General features: G+C 42.2%; 1 protein-coding gene across 4 annotated transcripts in view; it reads right to left on the bottom strand.

The window, feature by feature from the left end:
* The window catches only part of trpm4a (transient receptor potential cation channel, subfamily M, member 4a), a 62,521-nt gene that overhangs the window by 4,187 nt on the left and 38,276 nt on the right, over nt 1–20,058 (bottom strand). For 3 of the 4 annotated variants that reach the window (XR_005035052.1, XR_005035053.1, XR_005035054.1), the window contains 14 exons: nt 19,397–19,498; nt 18,670–18,798; nt 17,879–18,008; nt 17,394–17,539; nt 15,534–15,646; nt 15,081–15,188; nt 14,674–14,947; nt 14,455–14,570; nt 13,360–13,492; nt 12,691–12,865; nt 11,619–11,787; nt 10,016–10,197; nt 9,671–9,803; nt 6,671–7,320 (listed from right to left, as the gene is read on the bottom strand). Coding sequence is in view for 1 of the 4 variants with exons in the window: in XM_036937947.1 (XP_036793842.1) it covers nt 6,671–6,764; nt 7,248–7,320; nt 9,671–9,803; nt 10,016–10,197; nt 11,619–11,787; nt 12,691–12,865; nt 13,360–13,492; nt 14,455–14,570; nt 14,674–14,947; nt 15,081–15,188; nt 15,534–15,646; nt 17,394–17,539; nt 17,879–18,008; nt 18,670–18,798; nt 19,397–19,498 (2,077 nt within the window). In the remaining 3 variants the exon portion in view is untranslated. The remainder of the gene's footprint in view (nt 1–6,670; nt 7,321–9,670; nt 9,804–10,015; nt 10,198–11,618; nt 11,788–12,690; nt 12,866–13,359; nt 13,493–14,454; nt 14,571–14,673; nt 14,948–15,080; nt 15,189–15,533; nt 15,647–17,393; nt 17,540–17,878; nt 18,009–18,669; nt 18,799–19,396; nt 19,499–20,058) is intronic. The other variant, XM_036937947.1, reaches the window with a different exon arrangement.

Raw genomic sequence — 20,058 nt, 5'->3', positions numbered from 1 at the left:
CAAACCCTCAAATCAGTGAGCTAACTTGGAACAAATTAAATAGTGCAGTCAAATTTAACATGGTAAATTTATAAGCTCGAATAAGAATTATATAGGAAGGGATATTTTTTGGTTTCAGTGTAGATGTATATTATAATATACAACATTTCCATATAAACAAATAGTTGTGTAAAAGTGTAACACAGAAACATAATTTTTGCCTTCTGGTATCCCAACAGCTGAAAGCTATGAGTATTTAGCTAATAACTTTGCCGGTGGTTTCTGAAGTGTTCCCACTGCCGTTTTGATTTTGTAATTGAAATAAATGTCATCCTCCTTCTTCCCTGGCTTTTTCTAAATAGGTGTATTTACATTGCTCAGTTGTGAGAATTGTTATATCGAGGTTGTTACATTCTAATCCCTGGGCGTTGGTATCAAGCTGTCATGTTCGCGCTAATGTGTCTCATTACTGAATGAATGACGTCAATGTTCGCGCTAATGTGTCTCATTACTGAATGAATGACGTCAATGGATGAATGGCCGATAGATAGATAGCTAGATCACGTGACTTCAACATTTAATTTGAGTTAACTGAATGATGAGGAGAACGACTGGAAGAGGATAGAGGGTGATTGAATTCCTCTTTCCCACACACAACAGCTCACATTTTGGTAGGCAGTATAGTTTCTTGTCATTTCTGCTTCTTTCACGTACAATCAGCTTTACAAATCAGCACCTTCACACTCGGTTGCTAACCACGCATTCACATTCTCTCAAGATGCTGAAAGAAAGAAATCATTTCTCCACTCCTGTTCTCAGGTCAAATTGGTGTATAATTTCCCCCCAAAACGTGGTTTTGGAACACTTAAAATGTAAAAACATGATTTTGGATGTTGTAAGAGTTTTACCAGTTGTCAGGATGTCACAATGGTCCCAGTTGTTCTTACACCATCCCACACCATTTTAAGTAAAGTAATGAAATGGTATGGTGGTTTTACAGTTAGTGGTACACTGTTCAGCTAAAGTATGACCCCACCTGGCATTTGAACACATAACCTTTGGATTTGAGATGCACTGATCTTTCTGCAGCGCCACAAAGTCTGTAACACTCCTATACATATTCATGACCTATAATACATCTCTGCACTTAGCAAAATAGTTCCATCTGTGCTGCTGTTTTAGTTATCAGTTTATCTGACTATTCTCTCATCATTGATTTAATTGAATTATTTCAGTAATTTGAGGGTTTTCTGTGTAGTTGTCTAATGTTGGTGAGGCATATTATTCTGTTTTAATGTTACTCCTGAATAACTAGGATAAATATAATATGTTTTATTGTTTATTTTAAGAATAGGATTACAGGTGTAGGAATACAGGTGAATTCAGTTATTAAGACAGGTGTGGTGGCGTAGCAGAAAGATCAGAATGCTGTGAACCAAGAGTTTGAGTGTTCAAATCCCAGGTGAGGACAAGTTCAATAATTACTGTATAAAAAAAACAAACAATGTAAGCTAAAAGCACTAAAGTCACTGTGAGAATCATAATGACAAATTTTTGTTTTCATGTGAAATCTCACATGTGAAGTGTTCCAAAATCACGAAATCGTGCTTTTTCTTTGAGGGTGTACAGCAAGAAATGCTTAATTCTGCAGGAATTAATATTATATGTGGTGGATCGACTAACTTTTTCCCAAAAGCATTTGGCGATTGACATGTAGGCCTACTTGGAGGGCGGACAGTTAGGGCCTAAAGCTCAGGCTTATGCAGAAATGGCAGATACCCATAATGAAAGAAAACCTCAGTGTAGCCTATAGATATAAATTGCACAAGAATTGTACATTTATGGATTTCTTTATGCATCGTTTTCTCTTTATTCAACCCGCCCGCAACCCACCCAAATTGCAAGTAGCCTAATGGGGGCGAGTTATGACAACTCAGCTCATCCACTCAGCCTGGCAAATACAAACAGTGTTACACGGAACCCAAACCGGCTGCGCGCGTGCGTCATCGTGCATAAATGTATTTTGTCCCTCCACACGAAACGAGATCACGACACGCAGGTTAAAATATCAAAACAAACTCTGAACGAATTATATTCATTTTGGGACAGGTTGAAAAACATGAAACATTTATGGCAATTTAGGCTAGCTAATTTGTCCTTTTTAGCTAGCTTGCTGTTGCTAGCTAATTTGTCCTGGGATATAAACATTGAGTTGTTATTTTACCTGAAAGGTCCTCTACTCCGCCAATTAATCCACACATAAAAGGTCAACCGAATCGTTTCTAGTCATCTCTCCTCCTTCCAGCCTTTTCTTCTCTTGAATTTATATTGCCATTGGCAACTTTCATAAACTAGGTGCCTTACCACCACTGACTTTGTTCGTCTTTCAGTCACCAATGTGGGTATAACCAATGAGGAGAAGGCAAATGGGTACCTTCTTCTATAAACCAATGAGGAGAGGCAGGACTTGCAGCACGATCTGCATCAGAAATAGAACTGACTTCTATTTTAACCCTTGGCAACGCAGACGCTCGTTGGCGCGCGCGAGTGCAATAATGGAATAACATAGATTTCTAAATTTATTTTGTGACGCGAGCGGTGTAGTTAGCCTGTTATTGTTTTTCACACTTTGTGACAAAGGATACATACAGGGCATTCGGAAAGTATTCAGACCCCTAGACTTTGTCCACGTTTTGTTACGTTACAGCCTCATTCTAAAATGGATTAAATAAAACATTTTCCTCATCAATCTACACAAAATACCCCATAATGACAAAGTGAAAATGTGTGAATTTATGAACATTTCTAAAATAAAATAAAAATGATATCTCACATCGATAGGGTTCACTTAAGGACATTCAGAGATTGTCCCGAAGCCACCCCTGCGTTGTCTTGGCTGTGTGCTTAGGGTTGTTGTCCTGTTGGAAGGTGAACCTTTGCCCCAGTCTGAGGTCCTGAGCGCCCTGGAGCAGGTTTTCATCAAGGATCTCTCTGTGCTTCGCTCCGTTCATCTTTCCCTCGATCCTGACTAGACTCCCAGTCCCTGCCTCTGAAAAACATCCCCACAGCATGATGCTGCTGCCACCACCATGCTTCACCGTTGGGATGGTGTCAGATTTCCTCCAGATGTGACGCTTGGCATTCAGGCCAAAGAGTTCAATCTTGGTTCATTTGACCAGACAATCTTGTTTCATGGTCTGAGAGTCCTTTAAGTGCCTTGTGGCAAACTCCAAGCCGGCTGTCATGTGCCTTTTACTGAGGAGTGGTTTCCATCTGGCCACTCTACCATAAAGGCTTGATTGATGGAGTGCTGCAGAATCTTGGTGGTTCAAACTACCATTTAAGAATGAGGGAGGCCACTGTGTTTTTGGGGACCTTCAATGCTGCAGACATTTTTTGGTAACCTTCCCCAGATCTGTGCCGACGCAATCCTTCGACCTCATGGCTTGGTTTCTGCTCTGACATGCACTGTCAATTGTGGGACTTTATATAGACAGTTGTGTGCCTTTCAAAATCATTTCCAAGCAATTGAATTTACCACAGGTGGACTCCAATCAAGTTGTAGAAACATCTCAAAGATGATCAATGGAAACAAGATGCACCTGAGCTCAATTTCGAGTCTCATAGCAAAGGGTCTGAATACTTATGTAAATAAGGTATATGTTTGTCATATTTAATACATTTGCAAAAAAAAAAAAAAAAAGGGTTATTATGTGTAGACTTGATGAGGAAAAAAATATATTTAATCAATTTTAGAATAAGGCTGTAACGTAACAATGTGGAAAAAGTCAAGGGGTCTGAATACTTTCCGAATGCGCTATATGCCTCATCACAAATCTCGGAGATCTATGGACAGTTCCTTGGACTTCATGGTATAGTTTCTGCTCTGACATGCACTGTCAACTATGGGACCTTATATACTGTAGAGGGGTAAGTTTCTTTATAAATCATGTCCAAACAATTTAATTGGCCACAGATGGACTCCAATCAAGTTGTAGTGACATCTACAATCAATTTAATCAAGCTAATATTATAAATAAATGGTAAATAATAAACGCCAGTATCAACTTCTTTTCATAAAGAAAAGGGAATACAGTGGGGCAAAAAAGTATTTAGTCAGCCACCAATTGTGCAAGTTCTCCCACTTAAAAAGACAAGAGAGGCCTGTAATTTTCATCATAGGTACACTTCAACTATGACAGACAAAATTAGAAAGAAAAAAATCCAGAAAATCACGTTATAGGATTTTTAATGAATTTATTTGCAAATTATGGTGGAAAATAAGTATTTGGTCACCTACAAACAAGCAGGATTTCTGGCTCTCACAGACCTGTAACTTCTTCTTTAAGAGGCTCCTCTGTCCTCCACTCGTTACCTGTTTTAATGGCACATGTTTTGAACTTGTTATCAGTATAAAAGACACCTGTCCACAACCTCAAACAGTCACACTCCAAACTCCACTATGGCCAAGACCAAAGAGCTGTCAAAGGACACCAGAAACTAAATTGTAGACCTGCACCAGGCTGGGAAGACTGAATCTGCAATAGGTAAGCAGCTTGGTTTGAAGAAATCAACTGTGGGAGCAATTATTAGGAAATGGAAGACATACAAGACCACTGATAATCTCCCTCGATCTGGGGCTCCACGCAAGATCTCACCCCGTGGGGTCAAAATGATCACAAGAACGGTGAGCAAAAATCCCAGAACCACACAGGGGGACCTAGTGAATGACCTGCAGAGAGCTGGGACCAAAGTAACAAAGCCTACCATCAGTAACACACTACGCCGCCAGGGACTCAAATCCTGCAGTGCCAGACGTGTCGCCCTGCTTAAGCCAGTACATATCCAGGCCCGTCTGAAGTTTGCTAAAGAGCATTTGGATGATCCAGAAGAAGATTGCGAGAATGTCATATGGTCAGATGAAACCAAAATATAACTTTTTGGTAAAAACTCAACTCGTCGTATTTGGAGGACAAAGAATGCTGAGTTGCATCCAAAGAACACCATACCTACTGTGAAGCATGGGGGTGGAAACATCATGCTTTGGGACCAGGACGACTGATTCGTGTAAAGGAAAGAAAGAATGGGGCCATGTATCGTGAGATTTTGAGTGAAAACCTCCTTCCATCAGCAAGGGCATTGAAGATGAAACGCGGCTGGGTCTTTCAGCATGACAATGATCCCAAACACACCGCCCGGGCAACGAAGGAGTGGCTTCGTAAGAAGCATTTCAAGGTCCTGGAGTGGCCTAGCCAGTCTCCAGATCTCAACCCCATCTTTGGAGGGAGTTGAAAGTCCGTGTTGCCCAGCAACAGCCCCAAAACATCACTGCTCTAGAGGAGATCTGCATTGAGGAATGGGCCAAAATACCAGCAAGTGTGTGAAAACCTTGTGAAGACTTACAGAAAACGTTTGACCTCTGTCATTGCCAACAAAGGGTATATAACAAAGTATTGAGATAAACTTTTGTTATTGACAAAATACTTATTTTCCACCATCATTTGCAAATAAATTCATTAAAAATCCTACAATGTGATTTTTTTGATTTTTTTTCTCATTTTGTCTGTCATAGTTGAAGTGTACCTATGATGAAAATTACAGGCCTCTCATATTTTCAAGTGGGAGAACTTGCACATTGGTGGCTGACTAAATACTTTTTTGCCCCACTGTACATCATCTCAAACTGCAGAAGTCAAATTATTTGTGCAGAGAAGCAAGCACCAACAAGCTAGAGAATGGAGTATATTTGATTGGCAAATTGCATATTATTACAAACCTTGACATCAACAAAATCATAACATCTGGTCTGCATGTGACTGAACGAGTTACATTTGTACAGTAGGAAGTATGTTGCTTTTCTTTCCCGGGTATAGTCATTGTACTGTATGTAGCCTACTCCTGCCTAGTTCTTAATTCACAATTGGAAGATTATAGTATTTGATAGCCTAATAATAATAATAATATAAAATTAAATTTAAATTTAAAGTGTATTCACAATTGCATGGCATGATGACCTCTGCTCAGCTTCAAATGCCCTCATTAGTAATTAGAGTATATTTGCTAAAACATGCCCACTGGTGGTTTGGATAAGCATTAACGGCAAGCACTGTAACGCACCATAACAAACAGTACCGTGAAGCAACTTTTGATTGAAGAACCACTGAGGGTACAAAACATTAGGAACATAGACTGAACAGGTGAAAGCTGACCAGGTTAATCCCTTATTGATGTCACCTACACTTCAGTCAGTGTAGACGAAGGGAAAGAGACAGGTTAAAGAAGGATTTTTAAGCCTTGAGAAAATTGAGACATACATGTATATTGTGTGTGTGTGCCATTCAGAAGAAAGACAAAATATGTAAGTGGCTTTGAACGGGGTATGGTAGTAGGTGCCAGTTGCACCGGTTTGAGTGTGTCAAGAACTGCAACGCTGCTGGGTTTTTCAAGCTCAACAGTTTCCAGTGCTTATCAAGAATGGTCCACCACCCAAAGGACATCCAGCCAAATTGACACAACTGTGGGAAGCATGAGTCAACATGGGCCAGTATGCCTGTGGTACTCTTTTGACACCTTGTAGAGACATGCCCCGACAAATTGAGGCTGTTCTGAGGGCAAAAGGGGGTGCAACTCAATATTAGGAATTTGTTCCTAATGTTTTGTACACTCAGTGTATGTCTGTATGCAACCTTACCTCTGAGAGCGGGCGGAGGACGTGTGGTCTTTACCAAGTTACTCTGAGAGAGAGCGTCCACCATCCAGGAGAGGGCACTAGAACAGTACTCCAACTTGGAACAAGAGAGAGGGGATGGGGGCGAGAAGGAGAGAGAGGTTATTTTCCCTAACCCCTAAATCTAAAACTATACCTAACCCTAACCCTAATTCTAACCCTAAACCTTACCCCTAAAATAGTATTTCTCCTCGTGGGGACAGGCAAAATATCCACACTTGTCCAAATTTTCCTTGTTTTACTATCCTTGTGAGGACTTCTGGTATCCACAAGGAAAGTTAAACCTAAACGGACGGTGACCGGGGATTGGACTGAGGTGGCTGACCTAGAGGCACAGGCGTCATGGGGTAAGGACTCAATAGCTCCGCTCCTCCACACACACAAAGCCATCCCCACCTTTAAGGACCACTGAAACTTGTTGCCACTGGGTATATAAGGCTGTGTGTGTGTGTGTGTGTGTGTGTGTGTGTGTGTGTGTGTGTGTGTGTGTGTGTGTGTGTGTATGCTGTGACCAGAGGCAGCGGCCCAGGCTGACACTGACCTCGGTCTCTAGCATTCTCAGCCTGCGGTTGTGGTCCTGGATCTTTACCATCTGCTTTAGGACACTGTCCACCCTTCAACATAGGACCACAAGACAGGTTAGGGGTCAATTCAAGAATTGAACTGAAGTCCTATTCATGAAAAAATAACTGAATTTAACCAATCCCTAACACAGGAGTACCAATCTCTTTGGTGCAATTTTCAGAAGAATGTCATACACTTTCACAACACTTAATACAAAACTCAAAACAGATCATCAAGAAGGCATTTGTTTCAAAACTAAGCACATTTTCAATTACTAAGTACACTCAAAATCATAGTCACTTTTTCACCAAACTTAGTCAGTGTTTCATCTAAAAGTACACATTGCAATACAGTTCTTATAAAGTAATTGCTGGCCTTCTAGGCAGAGTTGCAAAGATAAAGCCATATCTCAGACTGGCCAATAAAAATAAAAGATTAAGATGGGCAAAAGAACACAGACACTGGACAGAGGAACTCTGACTAGAAGGCCAGCATCCCGGAGTCGCCTCTTCACTGTTGACGTTGAGACTGGTGTTTTGCGGGTACTATTTAATGAAGCTACCAGTTGAGGACTTGTGAGGCATCTGTTTCTCAAACTAGACACTCTAATGTGCTTGTCCTCTTGCTCAGTTGTGCACCGGGGCCTTCCACTCCTCTTTCTATTGTGGTTAGAGACAGTTTGCACTGTTCTGTGAAGGGAGTAGTACACAGCGCTGTACGAGATCTTCAGTTTCTTGGCAACTTCTCGCATGGAATAGCCTTCCTTTCTCAGAACAAGTATAGGCTGACAAGTTTCAGAAGAAATTTCTTTGTTTCTGACAATTTTGAGCCTGTAATCGAACCCACAAATGCTGATGCTCCAGATACAAGGCCAGTTTTATTGCTTTTTTAATAAAGGACAACTATTTTCAGCTGTGCTAATATAATTGCAAAAGGGTTTTCTAATTATCAATTAGTCTTTTAAAATGATGAACTTGGATTAGCTAACACAACACAGGAGTGACGGTTGCTGATAATGGGCCTCTGTATTCCTACATAGATATTCCATTAAAAGAATCTGCCATTTCCAGCTACAATAGTCATTTACAACATTAACAATGTCTACACTGTATTTCTGATCAATTTTATGTTATTTTAATGGACAAAAAATGTGCTTTTCTTTAAAAAACAAGGACATTTCTAAGTGACCCCAAACTTTGAAACAGTAGTGTATGTATGGAAATAAATTATTGATATATTATTAATTATTTGGCTGTATGGATTCATTTACCTTTTTGAATGACTTTTTTTGTTAAAAATGTGGCCTCATTAACCTGGGTACAGTGGCCAGGAAAAAAAACCTTCCTCCCCATTTCCTTTGCAACTTTGAAGCTTCCAGCAGATTTTGCTGCTGCTGAACCAACCTGCTAAAGTAAGACAGAATGAGAGCGATGAGCTAAGCATCCCACGACAGCAGTTTGTTTTTCGGAGGGGGTTGGGGGGCCTCAAGCGGATAAATTCTTATTTTTTAAAGATTACAGGGCCTCTTGATGATGTGAGGCTGAAAGTGACAATAGTTAAGTCCACACATGCTCTTACTGACGAGTCATACAGGACCACTACAATACATAAGTGTGACACAATATTGTAAATACAATACATGATTACAATACAGGTGGAGGAGGGTGTATGACTGCCATCCTCATGATGAAGCCATTGGATGAGGCATCCAATGACATCAATCCAGATCTATGTCAGGGTGCATGAACGACGAGGACAATAAGAACCTATGGCCACATGCTCAAGACAGGCTTGACGCAAACTAGTGCCTGGTAAATGTTGTTTCTTTCATTCATTTAATATGATTAACGTACACCTATAGTCTAATTATATATGAACAATACATACATTTTTTTGTATCAATGATTGTGAAATATGTCTTCGATGATCACACCTTTGACCACACATGGGATAGAAATGATGGAAATTCAGTTTTGATGGGTAGTGCAAGTGTATTGTGTAATGTGAGAACAGTATAATATACTGTAATTTACAGTACTGAATCATACTACATTCAAAAGGCAATTTTGAAACATTGGATAAACTGGTTAGATTTCATTATGTTGTGTTTTGGTGTTTAAATCAATATTCTCATGGAATATCACAGTTAACGTATATTTTGGATCAATGGTTGTGTGGTGAAAGGTCTCTCCAAACAAAATTAATGCACAAATCAAGGTTTTAAATATAAGACTTGCTGCATTACAAGTGTTACCAGTTTGGAGAGTTGTACTAAGAGTTTTGAAAATTCACCACATACTTTTGAAAATAGCACCAAAGCAAAACAAACTAAAGCTGTTAAATGAATCTGGTATTCAGTATATGACATAAATAAGTGACTGAGGGGGAGAGATGTCTCACTTGACGGAGGTGCGTTTGAGTCTCTCCGAGTCGCTCTCCCGCTCTCGTTTGTTCTGGGCAGACAGTATATTCTCCTTCTGGATGGCCTCCCACATGTTTAGTTTACTGGCCTGCCTACCATGGATCTCCAGAACTGAAGGAGCGATAGAGGAGAGGAAAAGAGGGGGATTTGGAAGAAGATAAAAAAAACAACACAAAAAAAATATTCAGCTATAATCTTGGACGACAATGGGAGTGGACTTCTAAAATGCTAGTAATTTAGCAATATACAACTATGAGCATTTTAATTTCACAATTCATCACATCTCTAATGGCTCCCCTCACACCCTCCCCATCTCTTCTCACCAAAGTGTTTGATCTTGACGGAGGGGATCCTGCGGATGCGCCTCTTGATGAAGAGGTGGAGGTGGGAGATGATGATGAAGGGTGGCGCCAGGCAGGGTCTGGAATGGTACTCCAAGATAAGCTTGTAGCGCTGAAACTTCCAGTAGGTGTCGCTGTTCTCCTGAACTTTTGAGAACGTATGACTGCAGTGACGAGAGAGAGAGCCAACCACAGTGAAATGTTACCAGCCAGAATATCAGCGAATACATTGCATTCAGAAAGCATTCTGACCCCTTGACATTTTCCACATTTTGTTACATTACAGCTTTAATGCAAAATATATATTTTTTTAAATGTCCTCAATCTACACACAATAACCCATAATGACAATGTAAAAACTGGTTTTTAGAAGAAGATCAAACACAATTGGCCTAGCTTCGCGTATGGGTTAGGGAGGGTTTGGCCGGTAGGGATATCCTTGTCTCATCGCGCACCAGCGACTCCTGTGGCAGGCCGGGCGCAACCAAGGTCGCCAGGTGCACTGTGTTTCCTCCGACACATTGGTGCGGCTGGCTTCCGGGTTGGATGCGCGCTGTGTTAAGAAGCAGTGCGGCTCGGTTGGGTTGTGTTTCGGAGGACCTATGACTTTCGACCTTCGTCTCTCCCGAGCCCGTACTGGAGTTGTAGCGATGAGACAAGATAGTAACTACTAACAATTGGATACCATAAAATTGGGGAGGAAAAAGGGGGGTAAAACTGAAATCTCACATTTACATAAGTATTCAGACCCTTTACTCAGTACTTTGTTGAAGCACCTTGGTAGCGATTACAGCCTTGAGTCTTCTTGCATATGACGCTACAAGCTCCAATCAAGTTGTCGAAACATCTCAAGGATGATCAATGGAAACTGGATGCAGCCGAGTTCAATTTTGAGTCTAATAGCAAAGGGTCTGAATACTTATGTAAATAAGGTACGTGTTTTATTTTTTATACATTTGCAAACATTTCTAAAAGCCTCTTTTCGCTTTGTCATTATGGGGTATTGTGTGTAGATTGCTGATTCATTAAAAAATATATTTAATCCATTTTAGAATAAGGCTGTAACGTAACAAAATGTTGAAAAAGTCAAAGGGTCTGAATACTTTCCAAAGGCACTGTATTGGTTTTATTATATTTTTTGGTTATTGACGTTTTAGGCACAAATAAAAGCAGAGTCAAAAAAACATTTGGCATTTTGATAACACGCAATGATCGTGTCAAATAAGACACTTAAAAATTCAATCAAGTTGATTGAATTAAAATAGATTGAATTAGCTATAATTTATCAAATCAGATCAGTGGTTCTGAGAGAATAAACAACACTAGCCAAGACACAGTGAGGAACTAGATAAGAGGAAATCAGCCCACGGATTTGAGGGGCCTATTGAATAAGTGATGATCTGTTGAGGGGAACACAAAGAGAGTGAAACAGGGATATGAAGGGGGAGCTAGATGGGAAAGAGGGACAGAAAGTGAAACCGGGACAGAGAGCGAGTAAAAGAGAGACAGAGAAAAAAAGAAGAACAGAGAGGGTGAAAGAAGGACAGAGATGGTGAAAGTAGGACAGAGCGAGAAGGTACGTTACCTGAACATGGCGATGAGCAGATTGACCAGGAGGATGTTGGTGACCAACAGGTAGATGACCAGAAGGATGACCACCAGCCAGTTGGCGTAGGTACTCATGCAGGGCTCTGCCCCTGCCTCGATCAGGGTTGCGTTATTGGTGCACTGTATCCTCTCCTCTAGTTTATCAGCTAAGGACAGAGAGACAGTGAGGGTTTGAAATATACTGAACAAAAATATAAACGTAACATGCAACAATTTCAATGATTTTACTGAGTTACATATAAGGAAATCAGTCAATTTAAATGAATTCATTAGGCCCTAATCTATGGATTTCAGATGACTGGGCAGGGGCGCAGCCATGAGTGGGCCTCGGGGAGCATAGGCCCACCAATTTTGGAGACTGGCCCATCCACTAGGGAGCAAGGCCCAGCCAATCAGAATGATCCACAAAATGGCTTTATTACAGACAGAAATACCCCTCGGTTTCACCAGCTGTCTGGGAGGCTGGTCTCAGACGATTCCGCAGGTGAAGAAGCCAGATGTGGAGGTCCTGGGGTGGTGGTTACATGTGGTCTACGGTTGTGAGGCCGGTTGGATGTAATGCCAAATTATAAGACGTTGGAGGCGGCTTATGGTAGACAAATTAACATTACATTATTTGGCAGCTCTGGTAGACATTCCTGCAGTCAGCATGCCAATTGTACACTCCCTCAAAACTTGAGACATCGATGGCATTGTGTTGTGACAAAACTGCACATTTTAGAGTGGCCTTTTATTGTCCCCATCACAAGGTGCACCTGTGTAATGATCATGCTGATTAATCAGCTTCTTGATATGCCACACATGTTAGGTGGATAGATTATCTTGGCAAAGGAGAAATGCTCACTAACAGGCACGAAAACAAATTTGTGGATTATTTTTTTTACATTTTGGGTTATCTTCTAATTCAGCTCAGGACTAATATTTTACATGTTGTGTTTATAGTTTTGTTCAGTACAGATGGGATAAACCAGAGGGAGGGATGTGAAGAGAAAAGTCAACACAGACACCTTCACATGAAAAAACACATTTGTACACAAACATTGACGCACCATCCATTTCGTGTATGGGGATCTGTCCAAATATGTGTAGGTATGGCCTGTAGAACACTCTGCGAAAGATCCAATTGGGACGGGGGTCATAGGAGTAGAGCAGCGCCTGATTGGCTACGCCGTAGGCCATGAGCCACACCGCCAGGAAGAAGAGGAAGAAGAAGATGTCCTTCATCTACCAATCAGGAACAGAGGATTAGGAAAAGTATTGATAACATTGAAATAACACTAAAGGACGTTTGCACAGACCTAAATGATGTCGACTCAGACTTTAATACAGACTCTCCTTTTAAAATACTTAAACAGGAGTAGATATCGTCAGTGGTTAGCTTACCTTACCACACCACATGAGTGTGTTTATACACACAGTGTACAAAACATTATGAACACCTGCTCTTTCCATGACATACACTGACCAGGTGAAAGCTATAATCCCTCATTGATGTCACCTGTTAAATCCACTTCAATCAGTGTAGATGAAGGGGAGGAGGCAGGTTAAAGAAGGATTTTTGAGCCTTGAGGGTGCAACTCGATATTAGGCAGGTGTTCTTAATGTTTTGTACACTCATTATGGCCAGCATTTGAAATGTTTACACAATCTTCATCACAAGATCATGTTTCAGTCGACAAAGACCATCATCATCACAAATACTTAAAATAATCACTTACCATGTTGCCGACGATGATGATCTTGGGTCCCAGTTGTTTGTGGATGGCGAAGATGTGGATGAGACGAAGGGTAAACACCATGTAGTCCACAGCAAACACAGCACGGCCAAACTCATAGGACCACGGGAACATTCTAGAACACACAACAAACACCTGGTTATAGTCACAGGGTCACACACTCACGAAGATAGACACACACACACACACACTCATATACACTCATATACAGTCAGTGGCACGTTTATTAGGTACACAAAAATGGATCACTCCTACAGACAGCAAGTCACGTGGCTTACTACATAAAGCAGGCAGACAGGCATTGAGGCATTCAGTTACTGTTCGATTGAACATTAGAATGGGGAAAACGAGTGACCTAAGCGACTATGAGCTGGGCATGATTGCCGGTGCCAGGCGCGCATCATCCAGTATCTCAGAAACGGCCGGCCTCCTGGGCTTTTCACTGTTTACTGAGAATGGTGAGACAAATAAAAAAATCCAGTCAGCGGCAGTCCTGTGGGTGACAACAGCTCATTGATGAGCGAGATCGAAGGAGAAGCTAACAGGTAGGCCACAAACAGACAAATAACGGGGCAGAACAACAGTGTTGTGCAGAATGGCATTTCGGAATGCACAACTCGTCAATACTTGTCACAGAGGGACTATTGAAGCAGACGACCACACCGGGTTTCGCTCCTATCAGCTAAAAACAAGAAGAAACGGCTCTAGTGGGCACACAATCACCAACACTGGACAATTGAGGATTGGAAAAACATTGCCTGATCTGACAAATCCTGTTTCCTGTTGCGTCTTGCTGATGGCAGTGCCAGGATTTGGAGGATTTGGAGTAAGCAGCATTAGTTCATGGCCCCATCTTGCCTGGTGTCAACGGTACAGGCTGGTGGCGGCGGTGTACAGGTGTGGCGAATGTTTTTCTGGCACACGTTACATCCCTTGATGAGCAACTGAGCAATGATTAAATGCCATGCCACGAATAATTCAGGCTGTCTGAGGCAAAAGGGGGTGCGACCCGATGCTAGATGGGTGTAACCTAATAAACTGGCCACATATACACATCTAAATATGAAATATACACACCTGCAGCACATGCCCAGGGCAAAGAGTGAGATGGCCAAGATGTCACACTTATTCCACATGTCCTGGATGTAGAGACTCATCCTCTGATATATAGTGTTGCTACCCACGAAGAACGTCTGCGAGAGAGGATGGTCATTAATATGAATTTATATGTTCTTACCTGTCAAATGTGTGTGTGTGTGTGTGTGTGTGTGTGTGTGTGTGTGTGATGCGTCCTACCTGTCGAATCTCCTCACAGACCATGGTGAAAACCCAGAAGTATAGAACAAACTCTAAGGTGGACGGGCCGTGAGGCGGCGGAGGCTTGAAGTCCACCAAAAGGATGTAAGCAAACAGGGAAAGGAACAGGAAGTACATCAGCACGTTGCCCAGGAACGAGGTGACGGGCGCAAACCAGAACTCCCTCCAGCGCTGCAGTATGAAGGGCCTCTTGGGATTGGAGGCACCTTTCAGTTTGGCCCTTAGAGCAGCATATTCCTCAGCATCCTCTTCCCTGTGAGGAAAATAATGAGAATAATTATTGTGTGTGTGTGTGTGTGTGTGTGTGTGTGTGTGTGTGTGTGTGTGTGTGTGTGTGTGTGTGTGTGTGTGTGTGTGTGTGTGTGTGTGTGTGTGTGTGTGTTTACGTTTGCATGATGTCGGCGAGAGAAAACACGGTGGCATCTCCTCCATCCAGACTGTCTGTGTCCCGACCATGAGTCACCTCCTCCGACTTCCCCTCCTCCTCCTGTTCCCTGAAAGAGAGAGAGAGAGACCTGACTGACTGACAGACAGACAGACAGACAGAGGCGCAGAGTGAGGAAACTTTCCTTCGTCACCATCTTCTCTGTATCCTTCCAATTTCTCTAACATTCCACAATTTGAAAATTGGATTGATACAAGAGAAGATTGGCTGATAGTGAAAAAGGAGAAATTTGGAATGATATTGGACATTTTCCTGAATCAACTTTTTTCTCTTCAGCGCCGGTCAATCTTTTTCATATTATTCCAATTTCTATGTGCGCACTGCATGGGGAATATAAGGAAAGCTTAATGGATTGAAAACTGTCAGACAGACAGACAGACAGACAGCCACTAACCTGAAAGTGATGAGGTTGGTGTAGATGAGGGGGGGTAAGAAGAAAGTGAGGACCAGTTTCCAGACTTTCGTGCTCCTCTCCATGTCTCCCCACCATATCTGAGACAGCAGAGACTGTCAGAGGAAGAGGTAGAAGCAGAGGTAAGGCTCTGCACACTAGGTTCAGTTTCCTCTTAGCAGAACTTGGCTAGGCGAAGTGAACGTCTGTGCTTCACATACTCCCTTAATAAAAGACATTCACTTGAAAAATGAGGGAAAAAATAGGCAATATTACTGTTTGTCCCTCTTGAGACGCCATAGCAACAGAATTGCCACTTCCTAAAATACACTTCCTATCAGATAAATCAAGAAATCTGTCATTAAGAGCCCGATAGTTACTCTGACAGAGCTCTAGAGTTCCTCTGTGGAGATGGGAGAACCTTCAAGAATTGCAACTATCTCTGCAGCACTCCACCAATTAGGCCTTTATGGTAGAGTGGCCAGACGGAAACCACTCCTCAGTAAAAGGCACATGACAGCCCACTTGGAGTTTGCCAAAAGGCACCTAAAGGACTCTCAGACCATGAGAAACAAGATTCTCTTGCAAAGTGATGTAACATTTCTATTGGAATCCAGCCAATGTGGGGATAGCCAATATCTGGCATTTTTAATCCCCCGCAACCTGTATTCAGAATGACTGCAAAGGTAAGGAAGACTAAGCTATGAGACAGCCTAAAGCATCTAAATTGGAACAACCATTTCAGTAATAGGTGCAATAAGTCCAAGTAAGATATGGGATTAATTTAGAAAATGTTGTAATTTATATTTCAGTAGCATAAGATTAATGAATTACTCAATAAATCAATGTACAAGCACAAACATACACTACCATTCAAAAGTTTGGGGTCACTTAGAAATTTCCTTGAAGAGGCGACTCCAGGGTGCTGGAGTGGACCTCTGGACCTCTGTCCAGTGTCTAGGGTTCTTTTGCCCATCTTAATCTTTTCTTTTTATTGGCCAGTCTGAGATATGTTTTTTTCTTTGCAACTCTGCCTTGAAGGCCAGCATCCCGGAGTCATCTCTTCACTGTTGACGTTGAGACTGGTGATTTGCGGGTACTATTTAATGAAGCTAAGGACTTGTGAAGCATTTATTTCTCAAACTAGACACTAATGTACTTGTCCTCTTGCTGAGTTGTGCACCGGGGCCTCCCACACCTCTTTCTAATCTGGTTAGAGCCAGTTTGCGCTGTTCTGTGAAGGGAGTAGTACACAGCCTTGTACCATATATTCAGTTTTTTGGCAATGTCTCGCATGGAATAGCCTTCATTTCTCAGAACAAGAATAGACTGACAAGTTTCAGAAGTTCTTTGTTTCGAGCCATTATGAGCCTGTAATCAAACCCACAAATGATGATGCTCAAATACTCAACTAGTCTAAAGAAGGCCCGTTTTATTGCTTCTTTAATCAGGACAACAGTTTTCAGCTGTGCTAATATAATTGCAAAAGGGTTTTCTAATGATCAATTAGCCTTTTAAAATTATAAACTTGGATTAGCTAACACAACATGCCATTGGAACACAGGAGTGATGATTTTGGTTCAAAGTGATGTGTATGAGTTTCAGGCCCCTATATTAGTGTAAAACTAGGCCCTCAAAATAAGGCCTATGTTATGATAACATATTCGAGTAGGATCTTACTTGGTGAAGTTCATAGAACTGAAAATGAATGAATGCAACAACCAAGCCATTTTTACTGGAGAATTTGCTGTATGCATATGGAGGAGACGTGTGTGAATGCGCAAATGGAAGACGGAGGGCCGAGGGGAAGGGGATTCAGCTACACACACACCTTGACCCCTGACCCCTGGGTTTAGTACGGACCTGCACGCCGTCATGGCTGAAGAAGAGGCGGGCGTCAGCTGCAGTGGCCATCTGCAGACAGGTAGCTCCGCCCCACACAGGAGACTTCCTTATAAGGAGGGTGAAGGAGCGTCTTTCACTGCTCTGGTAGCACTCACTGAACACGTCTAGAGAGATGATTAAAGGGTTAACACTCACTCATTGAAGACTTCTAGAGAGTGAGGAAATGGGTCACAGGTTGTCAAATTAAGTTTCCCATTAGAAGTCTGGATAGGTTTGCTTCAGTCCTCATCTCATATTGCAAATGGTCTCAGACTGGGATGCCACCCAGCAGACTTTCAGAACCGGTGGTCCCTTGCGGTCTGATGCGGAACTGCTACAAAGCATTATGGGGTAACCTTCACTCAGAAAATACAAGCTGCTCACATGTATGCATAACAGAGTTGATAACCACTACAATGACATCCTCACAGTACAAACACACAGCCAGGATAAGGCTAACCCACCAAGGGCCAAGTTCTCAAACTTCTGGGACAGCTCCTTCATAGAGAGCTTGGTCTCCGTCTCACTCTCCAGCTTAGACAGCTCCCTCAGAATCTTACAGCCAGCCAGAGCACTGAGGACAGACTCCCCTGCCTGGAGGGGAGTGGGGAAGAGAGAGAGAGAAAGAGAAGCATTGTACATTGGTAAATTAAAGATAGACTCAGCAAGATGATGCAGATGCACAAAGTAAATAGCAGTAGTGGGTCAATTTCCACAACAACTAAGAAGCGCGAGGCTAAACCACTCCACTGTTTGGGTCTGGTAGCTACCACGTTGTAGCAGCATGAAGCGAACCCCTGCACATGCACAGATACTCTGTGTGACTGTGTGAGAGGTTTTGCATCATGCTCATCAGAATATCTGCGGTGCTGCTCATGGCAACGTCATTTCACTGAGTCTACCTTTAATGAATGGCCTTTGGAGTCCATGTCATTTTCTGTAGATTAGATTGTTGAGTGCGCACATTGTTTAACACTGTCATTACAACTGCCTGGTCCCATATATTCTTAACTGACTCACCTGGTCAGACCACTCCAGAGTGGCCTAAGGCACTGCATCTCAGTGCTAGAGGCGTCACCACAGACCCTGGTTCGATTCCAGGCTGTATCACAACCGGCCGTGATTGGGAGTCCCATAGGGCGGTGCACAATTGGCCCGGCGTCGTCTGGGTTAGGGTTTGGCCGGGGTAGGCCGTCATTGTAAATAAGAATTTGTTCTTAACGGAGGTTAAATTAAATTGTTATTTAATAAATACCATCTCCCAGAAGTAGACGGCCATCTCACTGCGGTTCTGCAGCACGGCCCAGATGAACAGAGAGGCCCAGGGAGAGAGACAGCGTTGCTCCTTGTATGTACACTCCTCCAGCAACAACTTTTTCATGTGCTGAGAGGGAGGATAGAGGGGGAATAGGGATATAAAGAGGGGGACGGGGTGAAGGAGAGGGAGGGAGTGAAGTAGTCACAGTTACATTCTATGGCCAGTAATGCAGTGGTATCACCATAGTAGCATTGATTATTTTAACTATATTGGTGGAGTCTACACTATCACTGCATCACTGTACCGTATCATTGAGAACAAAGGCATTTGTAATTCATGTCTATGTAGAACAGTGGTGTGAGGGGACACTACTACAAACACTAGCTGCCTCCCCTATATAGTTCACTACTGGGCAGGTACCCTAGTAGTTAAGAGCGTTGGGCCAATAACCGAAAGGAACCGAATGGTTCGAATCCCTGAGCCAGCAAAGTGGAAAAATCTGCTGATGAGCAAGGCAGTTAACCCCCAACAACAACTGCAGCCCCACACAGCTCTCTGATTTAGAGGGGTTGGGTTAAATGCGCAAGACACATTTTAGTTGAATGCATTCAGTTGTGCAACTGACTAGGTATCCCCTTTCCCTTCTTCTGACCAGGGCCCTGGTCAAAAGTAGTGCACTACTTATATATAGGGGAGAAAGTGTCATTTGGAATGCAACCACTACCTTCAGTGCTCTCCTGGTGCTGGTGCTTTGGTCCAACTTCAGAGGGCTGTAGTAGAAGGGCTCACACACATCTCCCAGGATGTCCCATAGAAGCCTTGACATCTGAAGGGAGAGGCGAGAGTAAGTCACATAGAACTGAAATGACTACCCACATGAGAAAATACTATAGAATACTACAATACTTACTATAGAATGATGTAGTATACTGTAGTATACTATACTACACACGGTAGTAACCCTCGATCATGTGTAGTTCACTGTAGCATACTGTAGAATATTTACAACAGTAATGTCTGCAAAATCCCTACAGTCTGTAAATCACTACACTTTTCTAACTATAGTAAATATTACCGTATTTAATTAGCATATACCCTGCCTATTCCCCTCCACCATATCCCAATTTGTGCCAACCATAAGTGAGAAACCAAATGCCAAGTATAGACAATATATTGTGTTCCCTACAGGTTATAGAAAATAGCAGAAGCGCTGAACTATCTGTTCAGATTATGGAAAATTTGCTCTTTTAGTATTTCTCCACTAGGTTTCCTCAAGGAGAAAGTCTCCACTTCTATGTCAAAGTTAATAAAACTAAAACACTACAGTATATACTACAATCAGCAAAAAGCACTACATGAATTCTTTAGTCTGGAGACGAAAAGGTC

Source organism: Oncorhynchus mykiss, chromosome 12, assembly GCF_013265735.2.
Source record: "Oncorhynchus mykiss isolate Arlee chromosome 12, USDA_OmykA_1.1, whole genome shotgun sequence".
NCBI lineage: Eukaryota > Metazoa > Chordata > Actinopteri > Salmoniformes > Salmonidae > Oncorhynchus > Oncorhynchus mykiss.
Note: the sequence above shows the minus strand (reverse complement) of the source record. Positions and strands in the feature narration are given on the sequence as shown.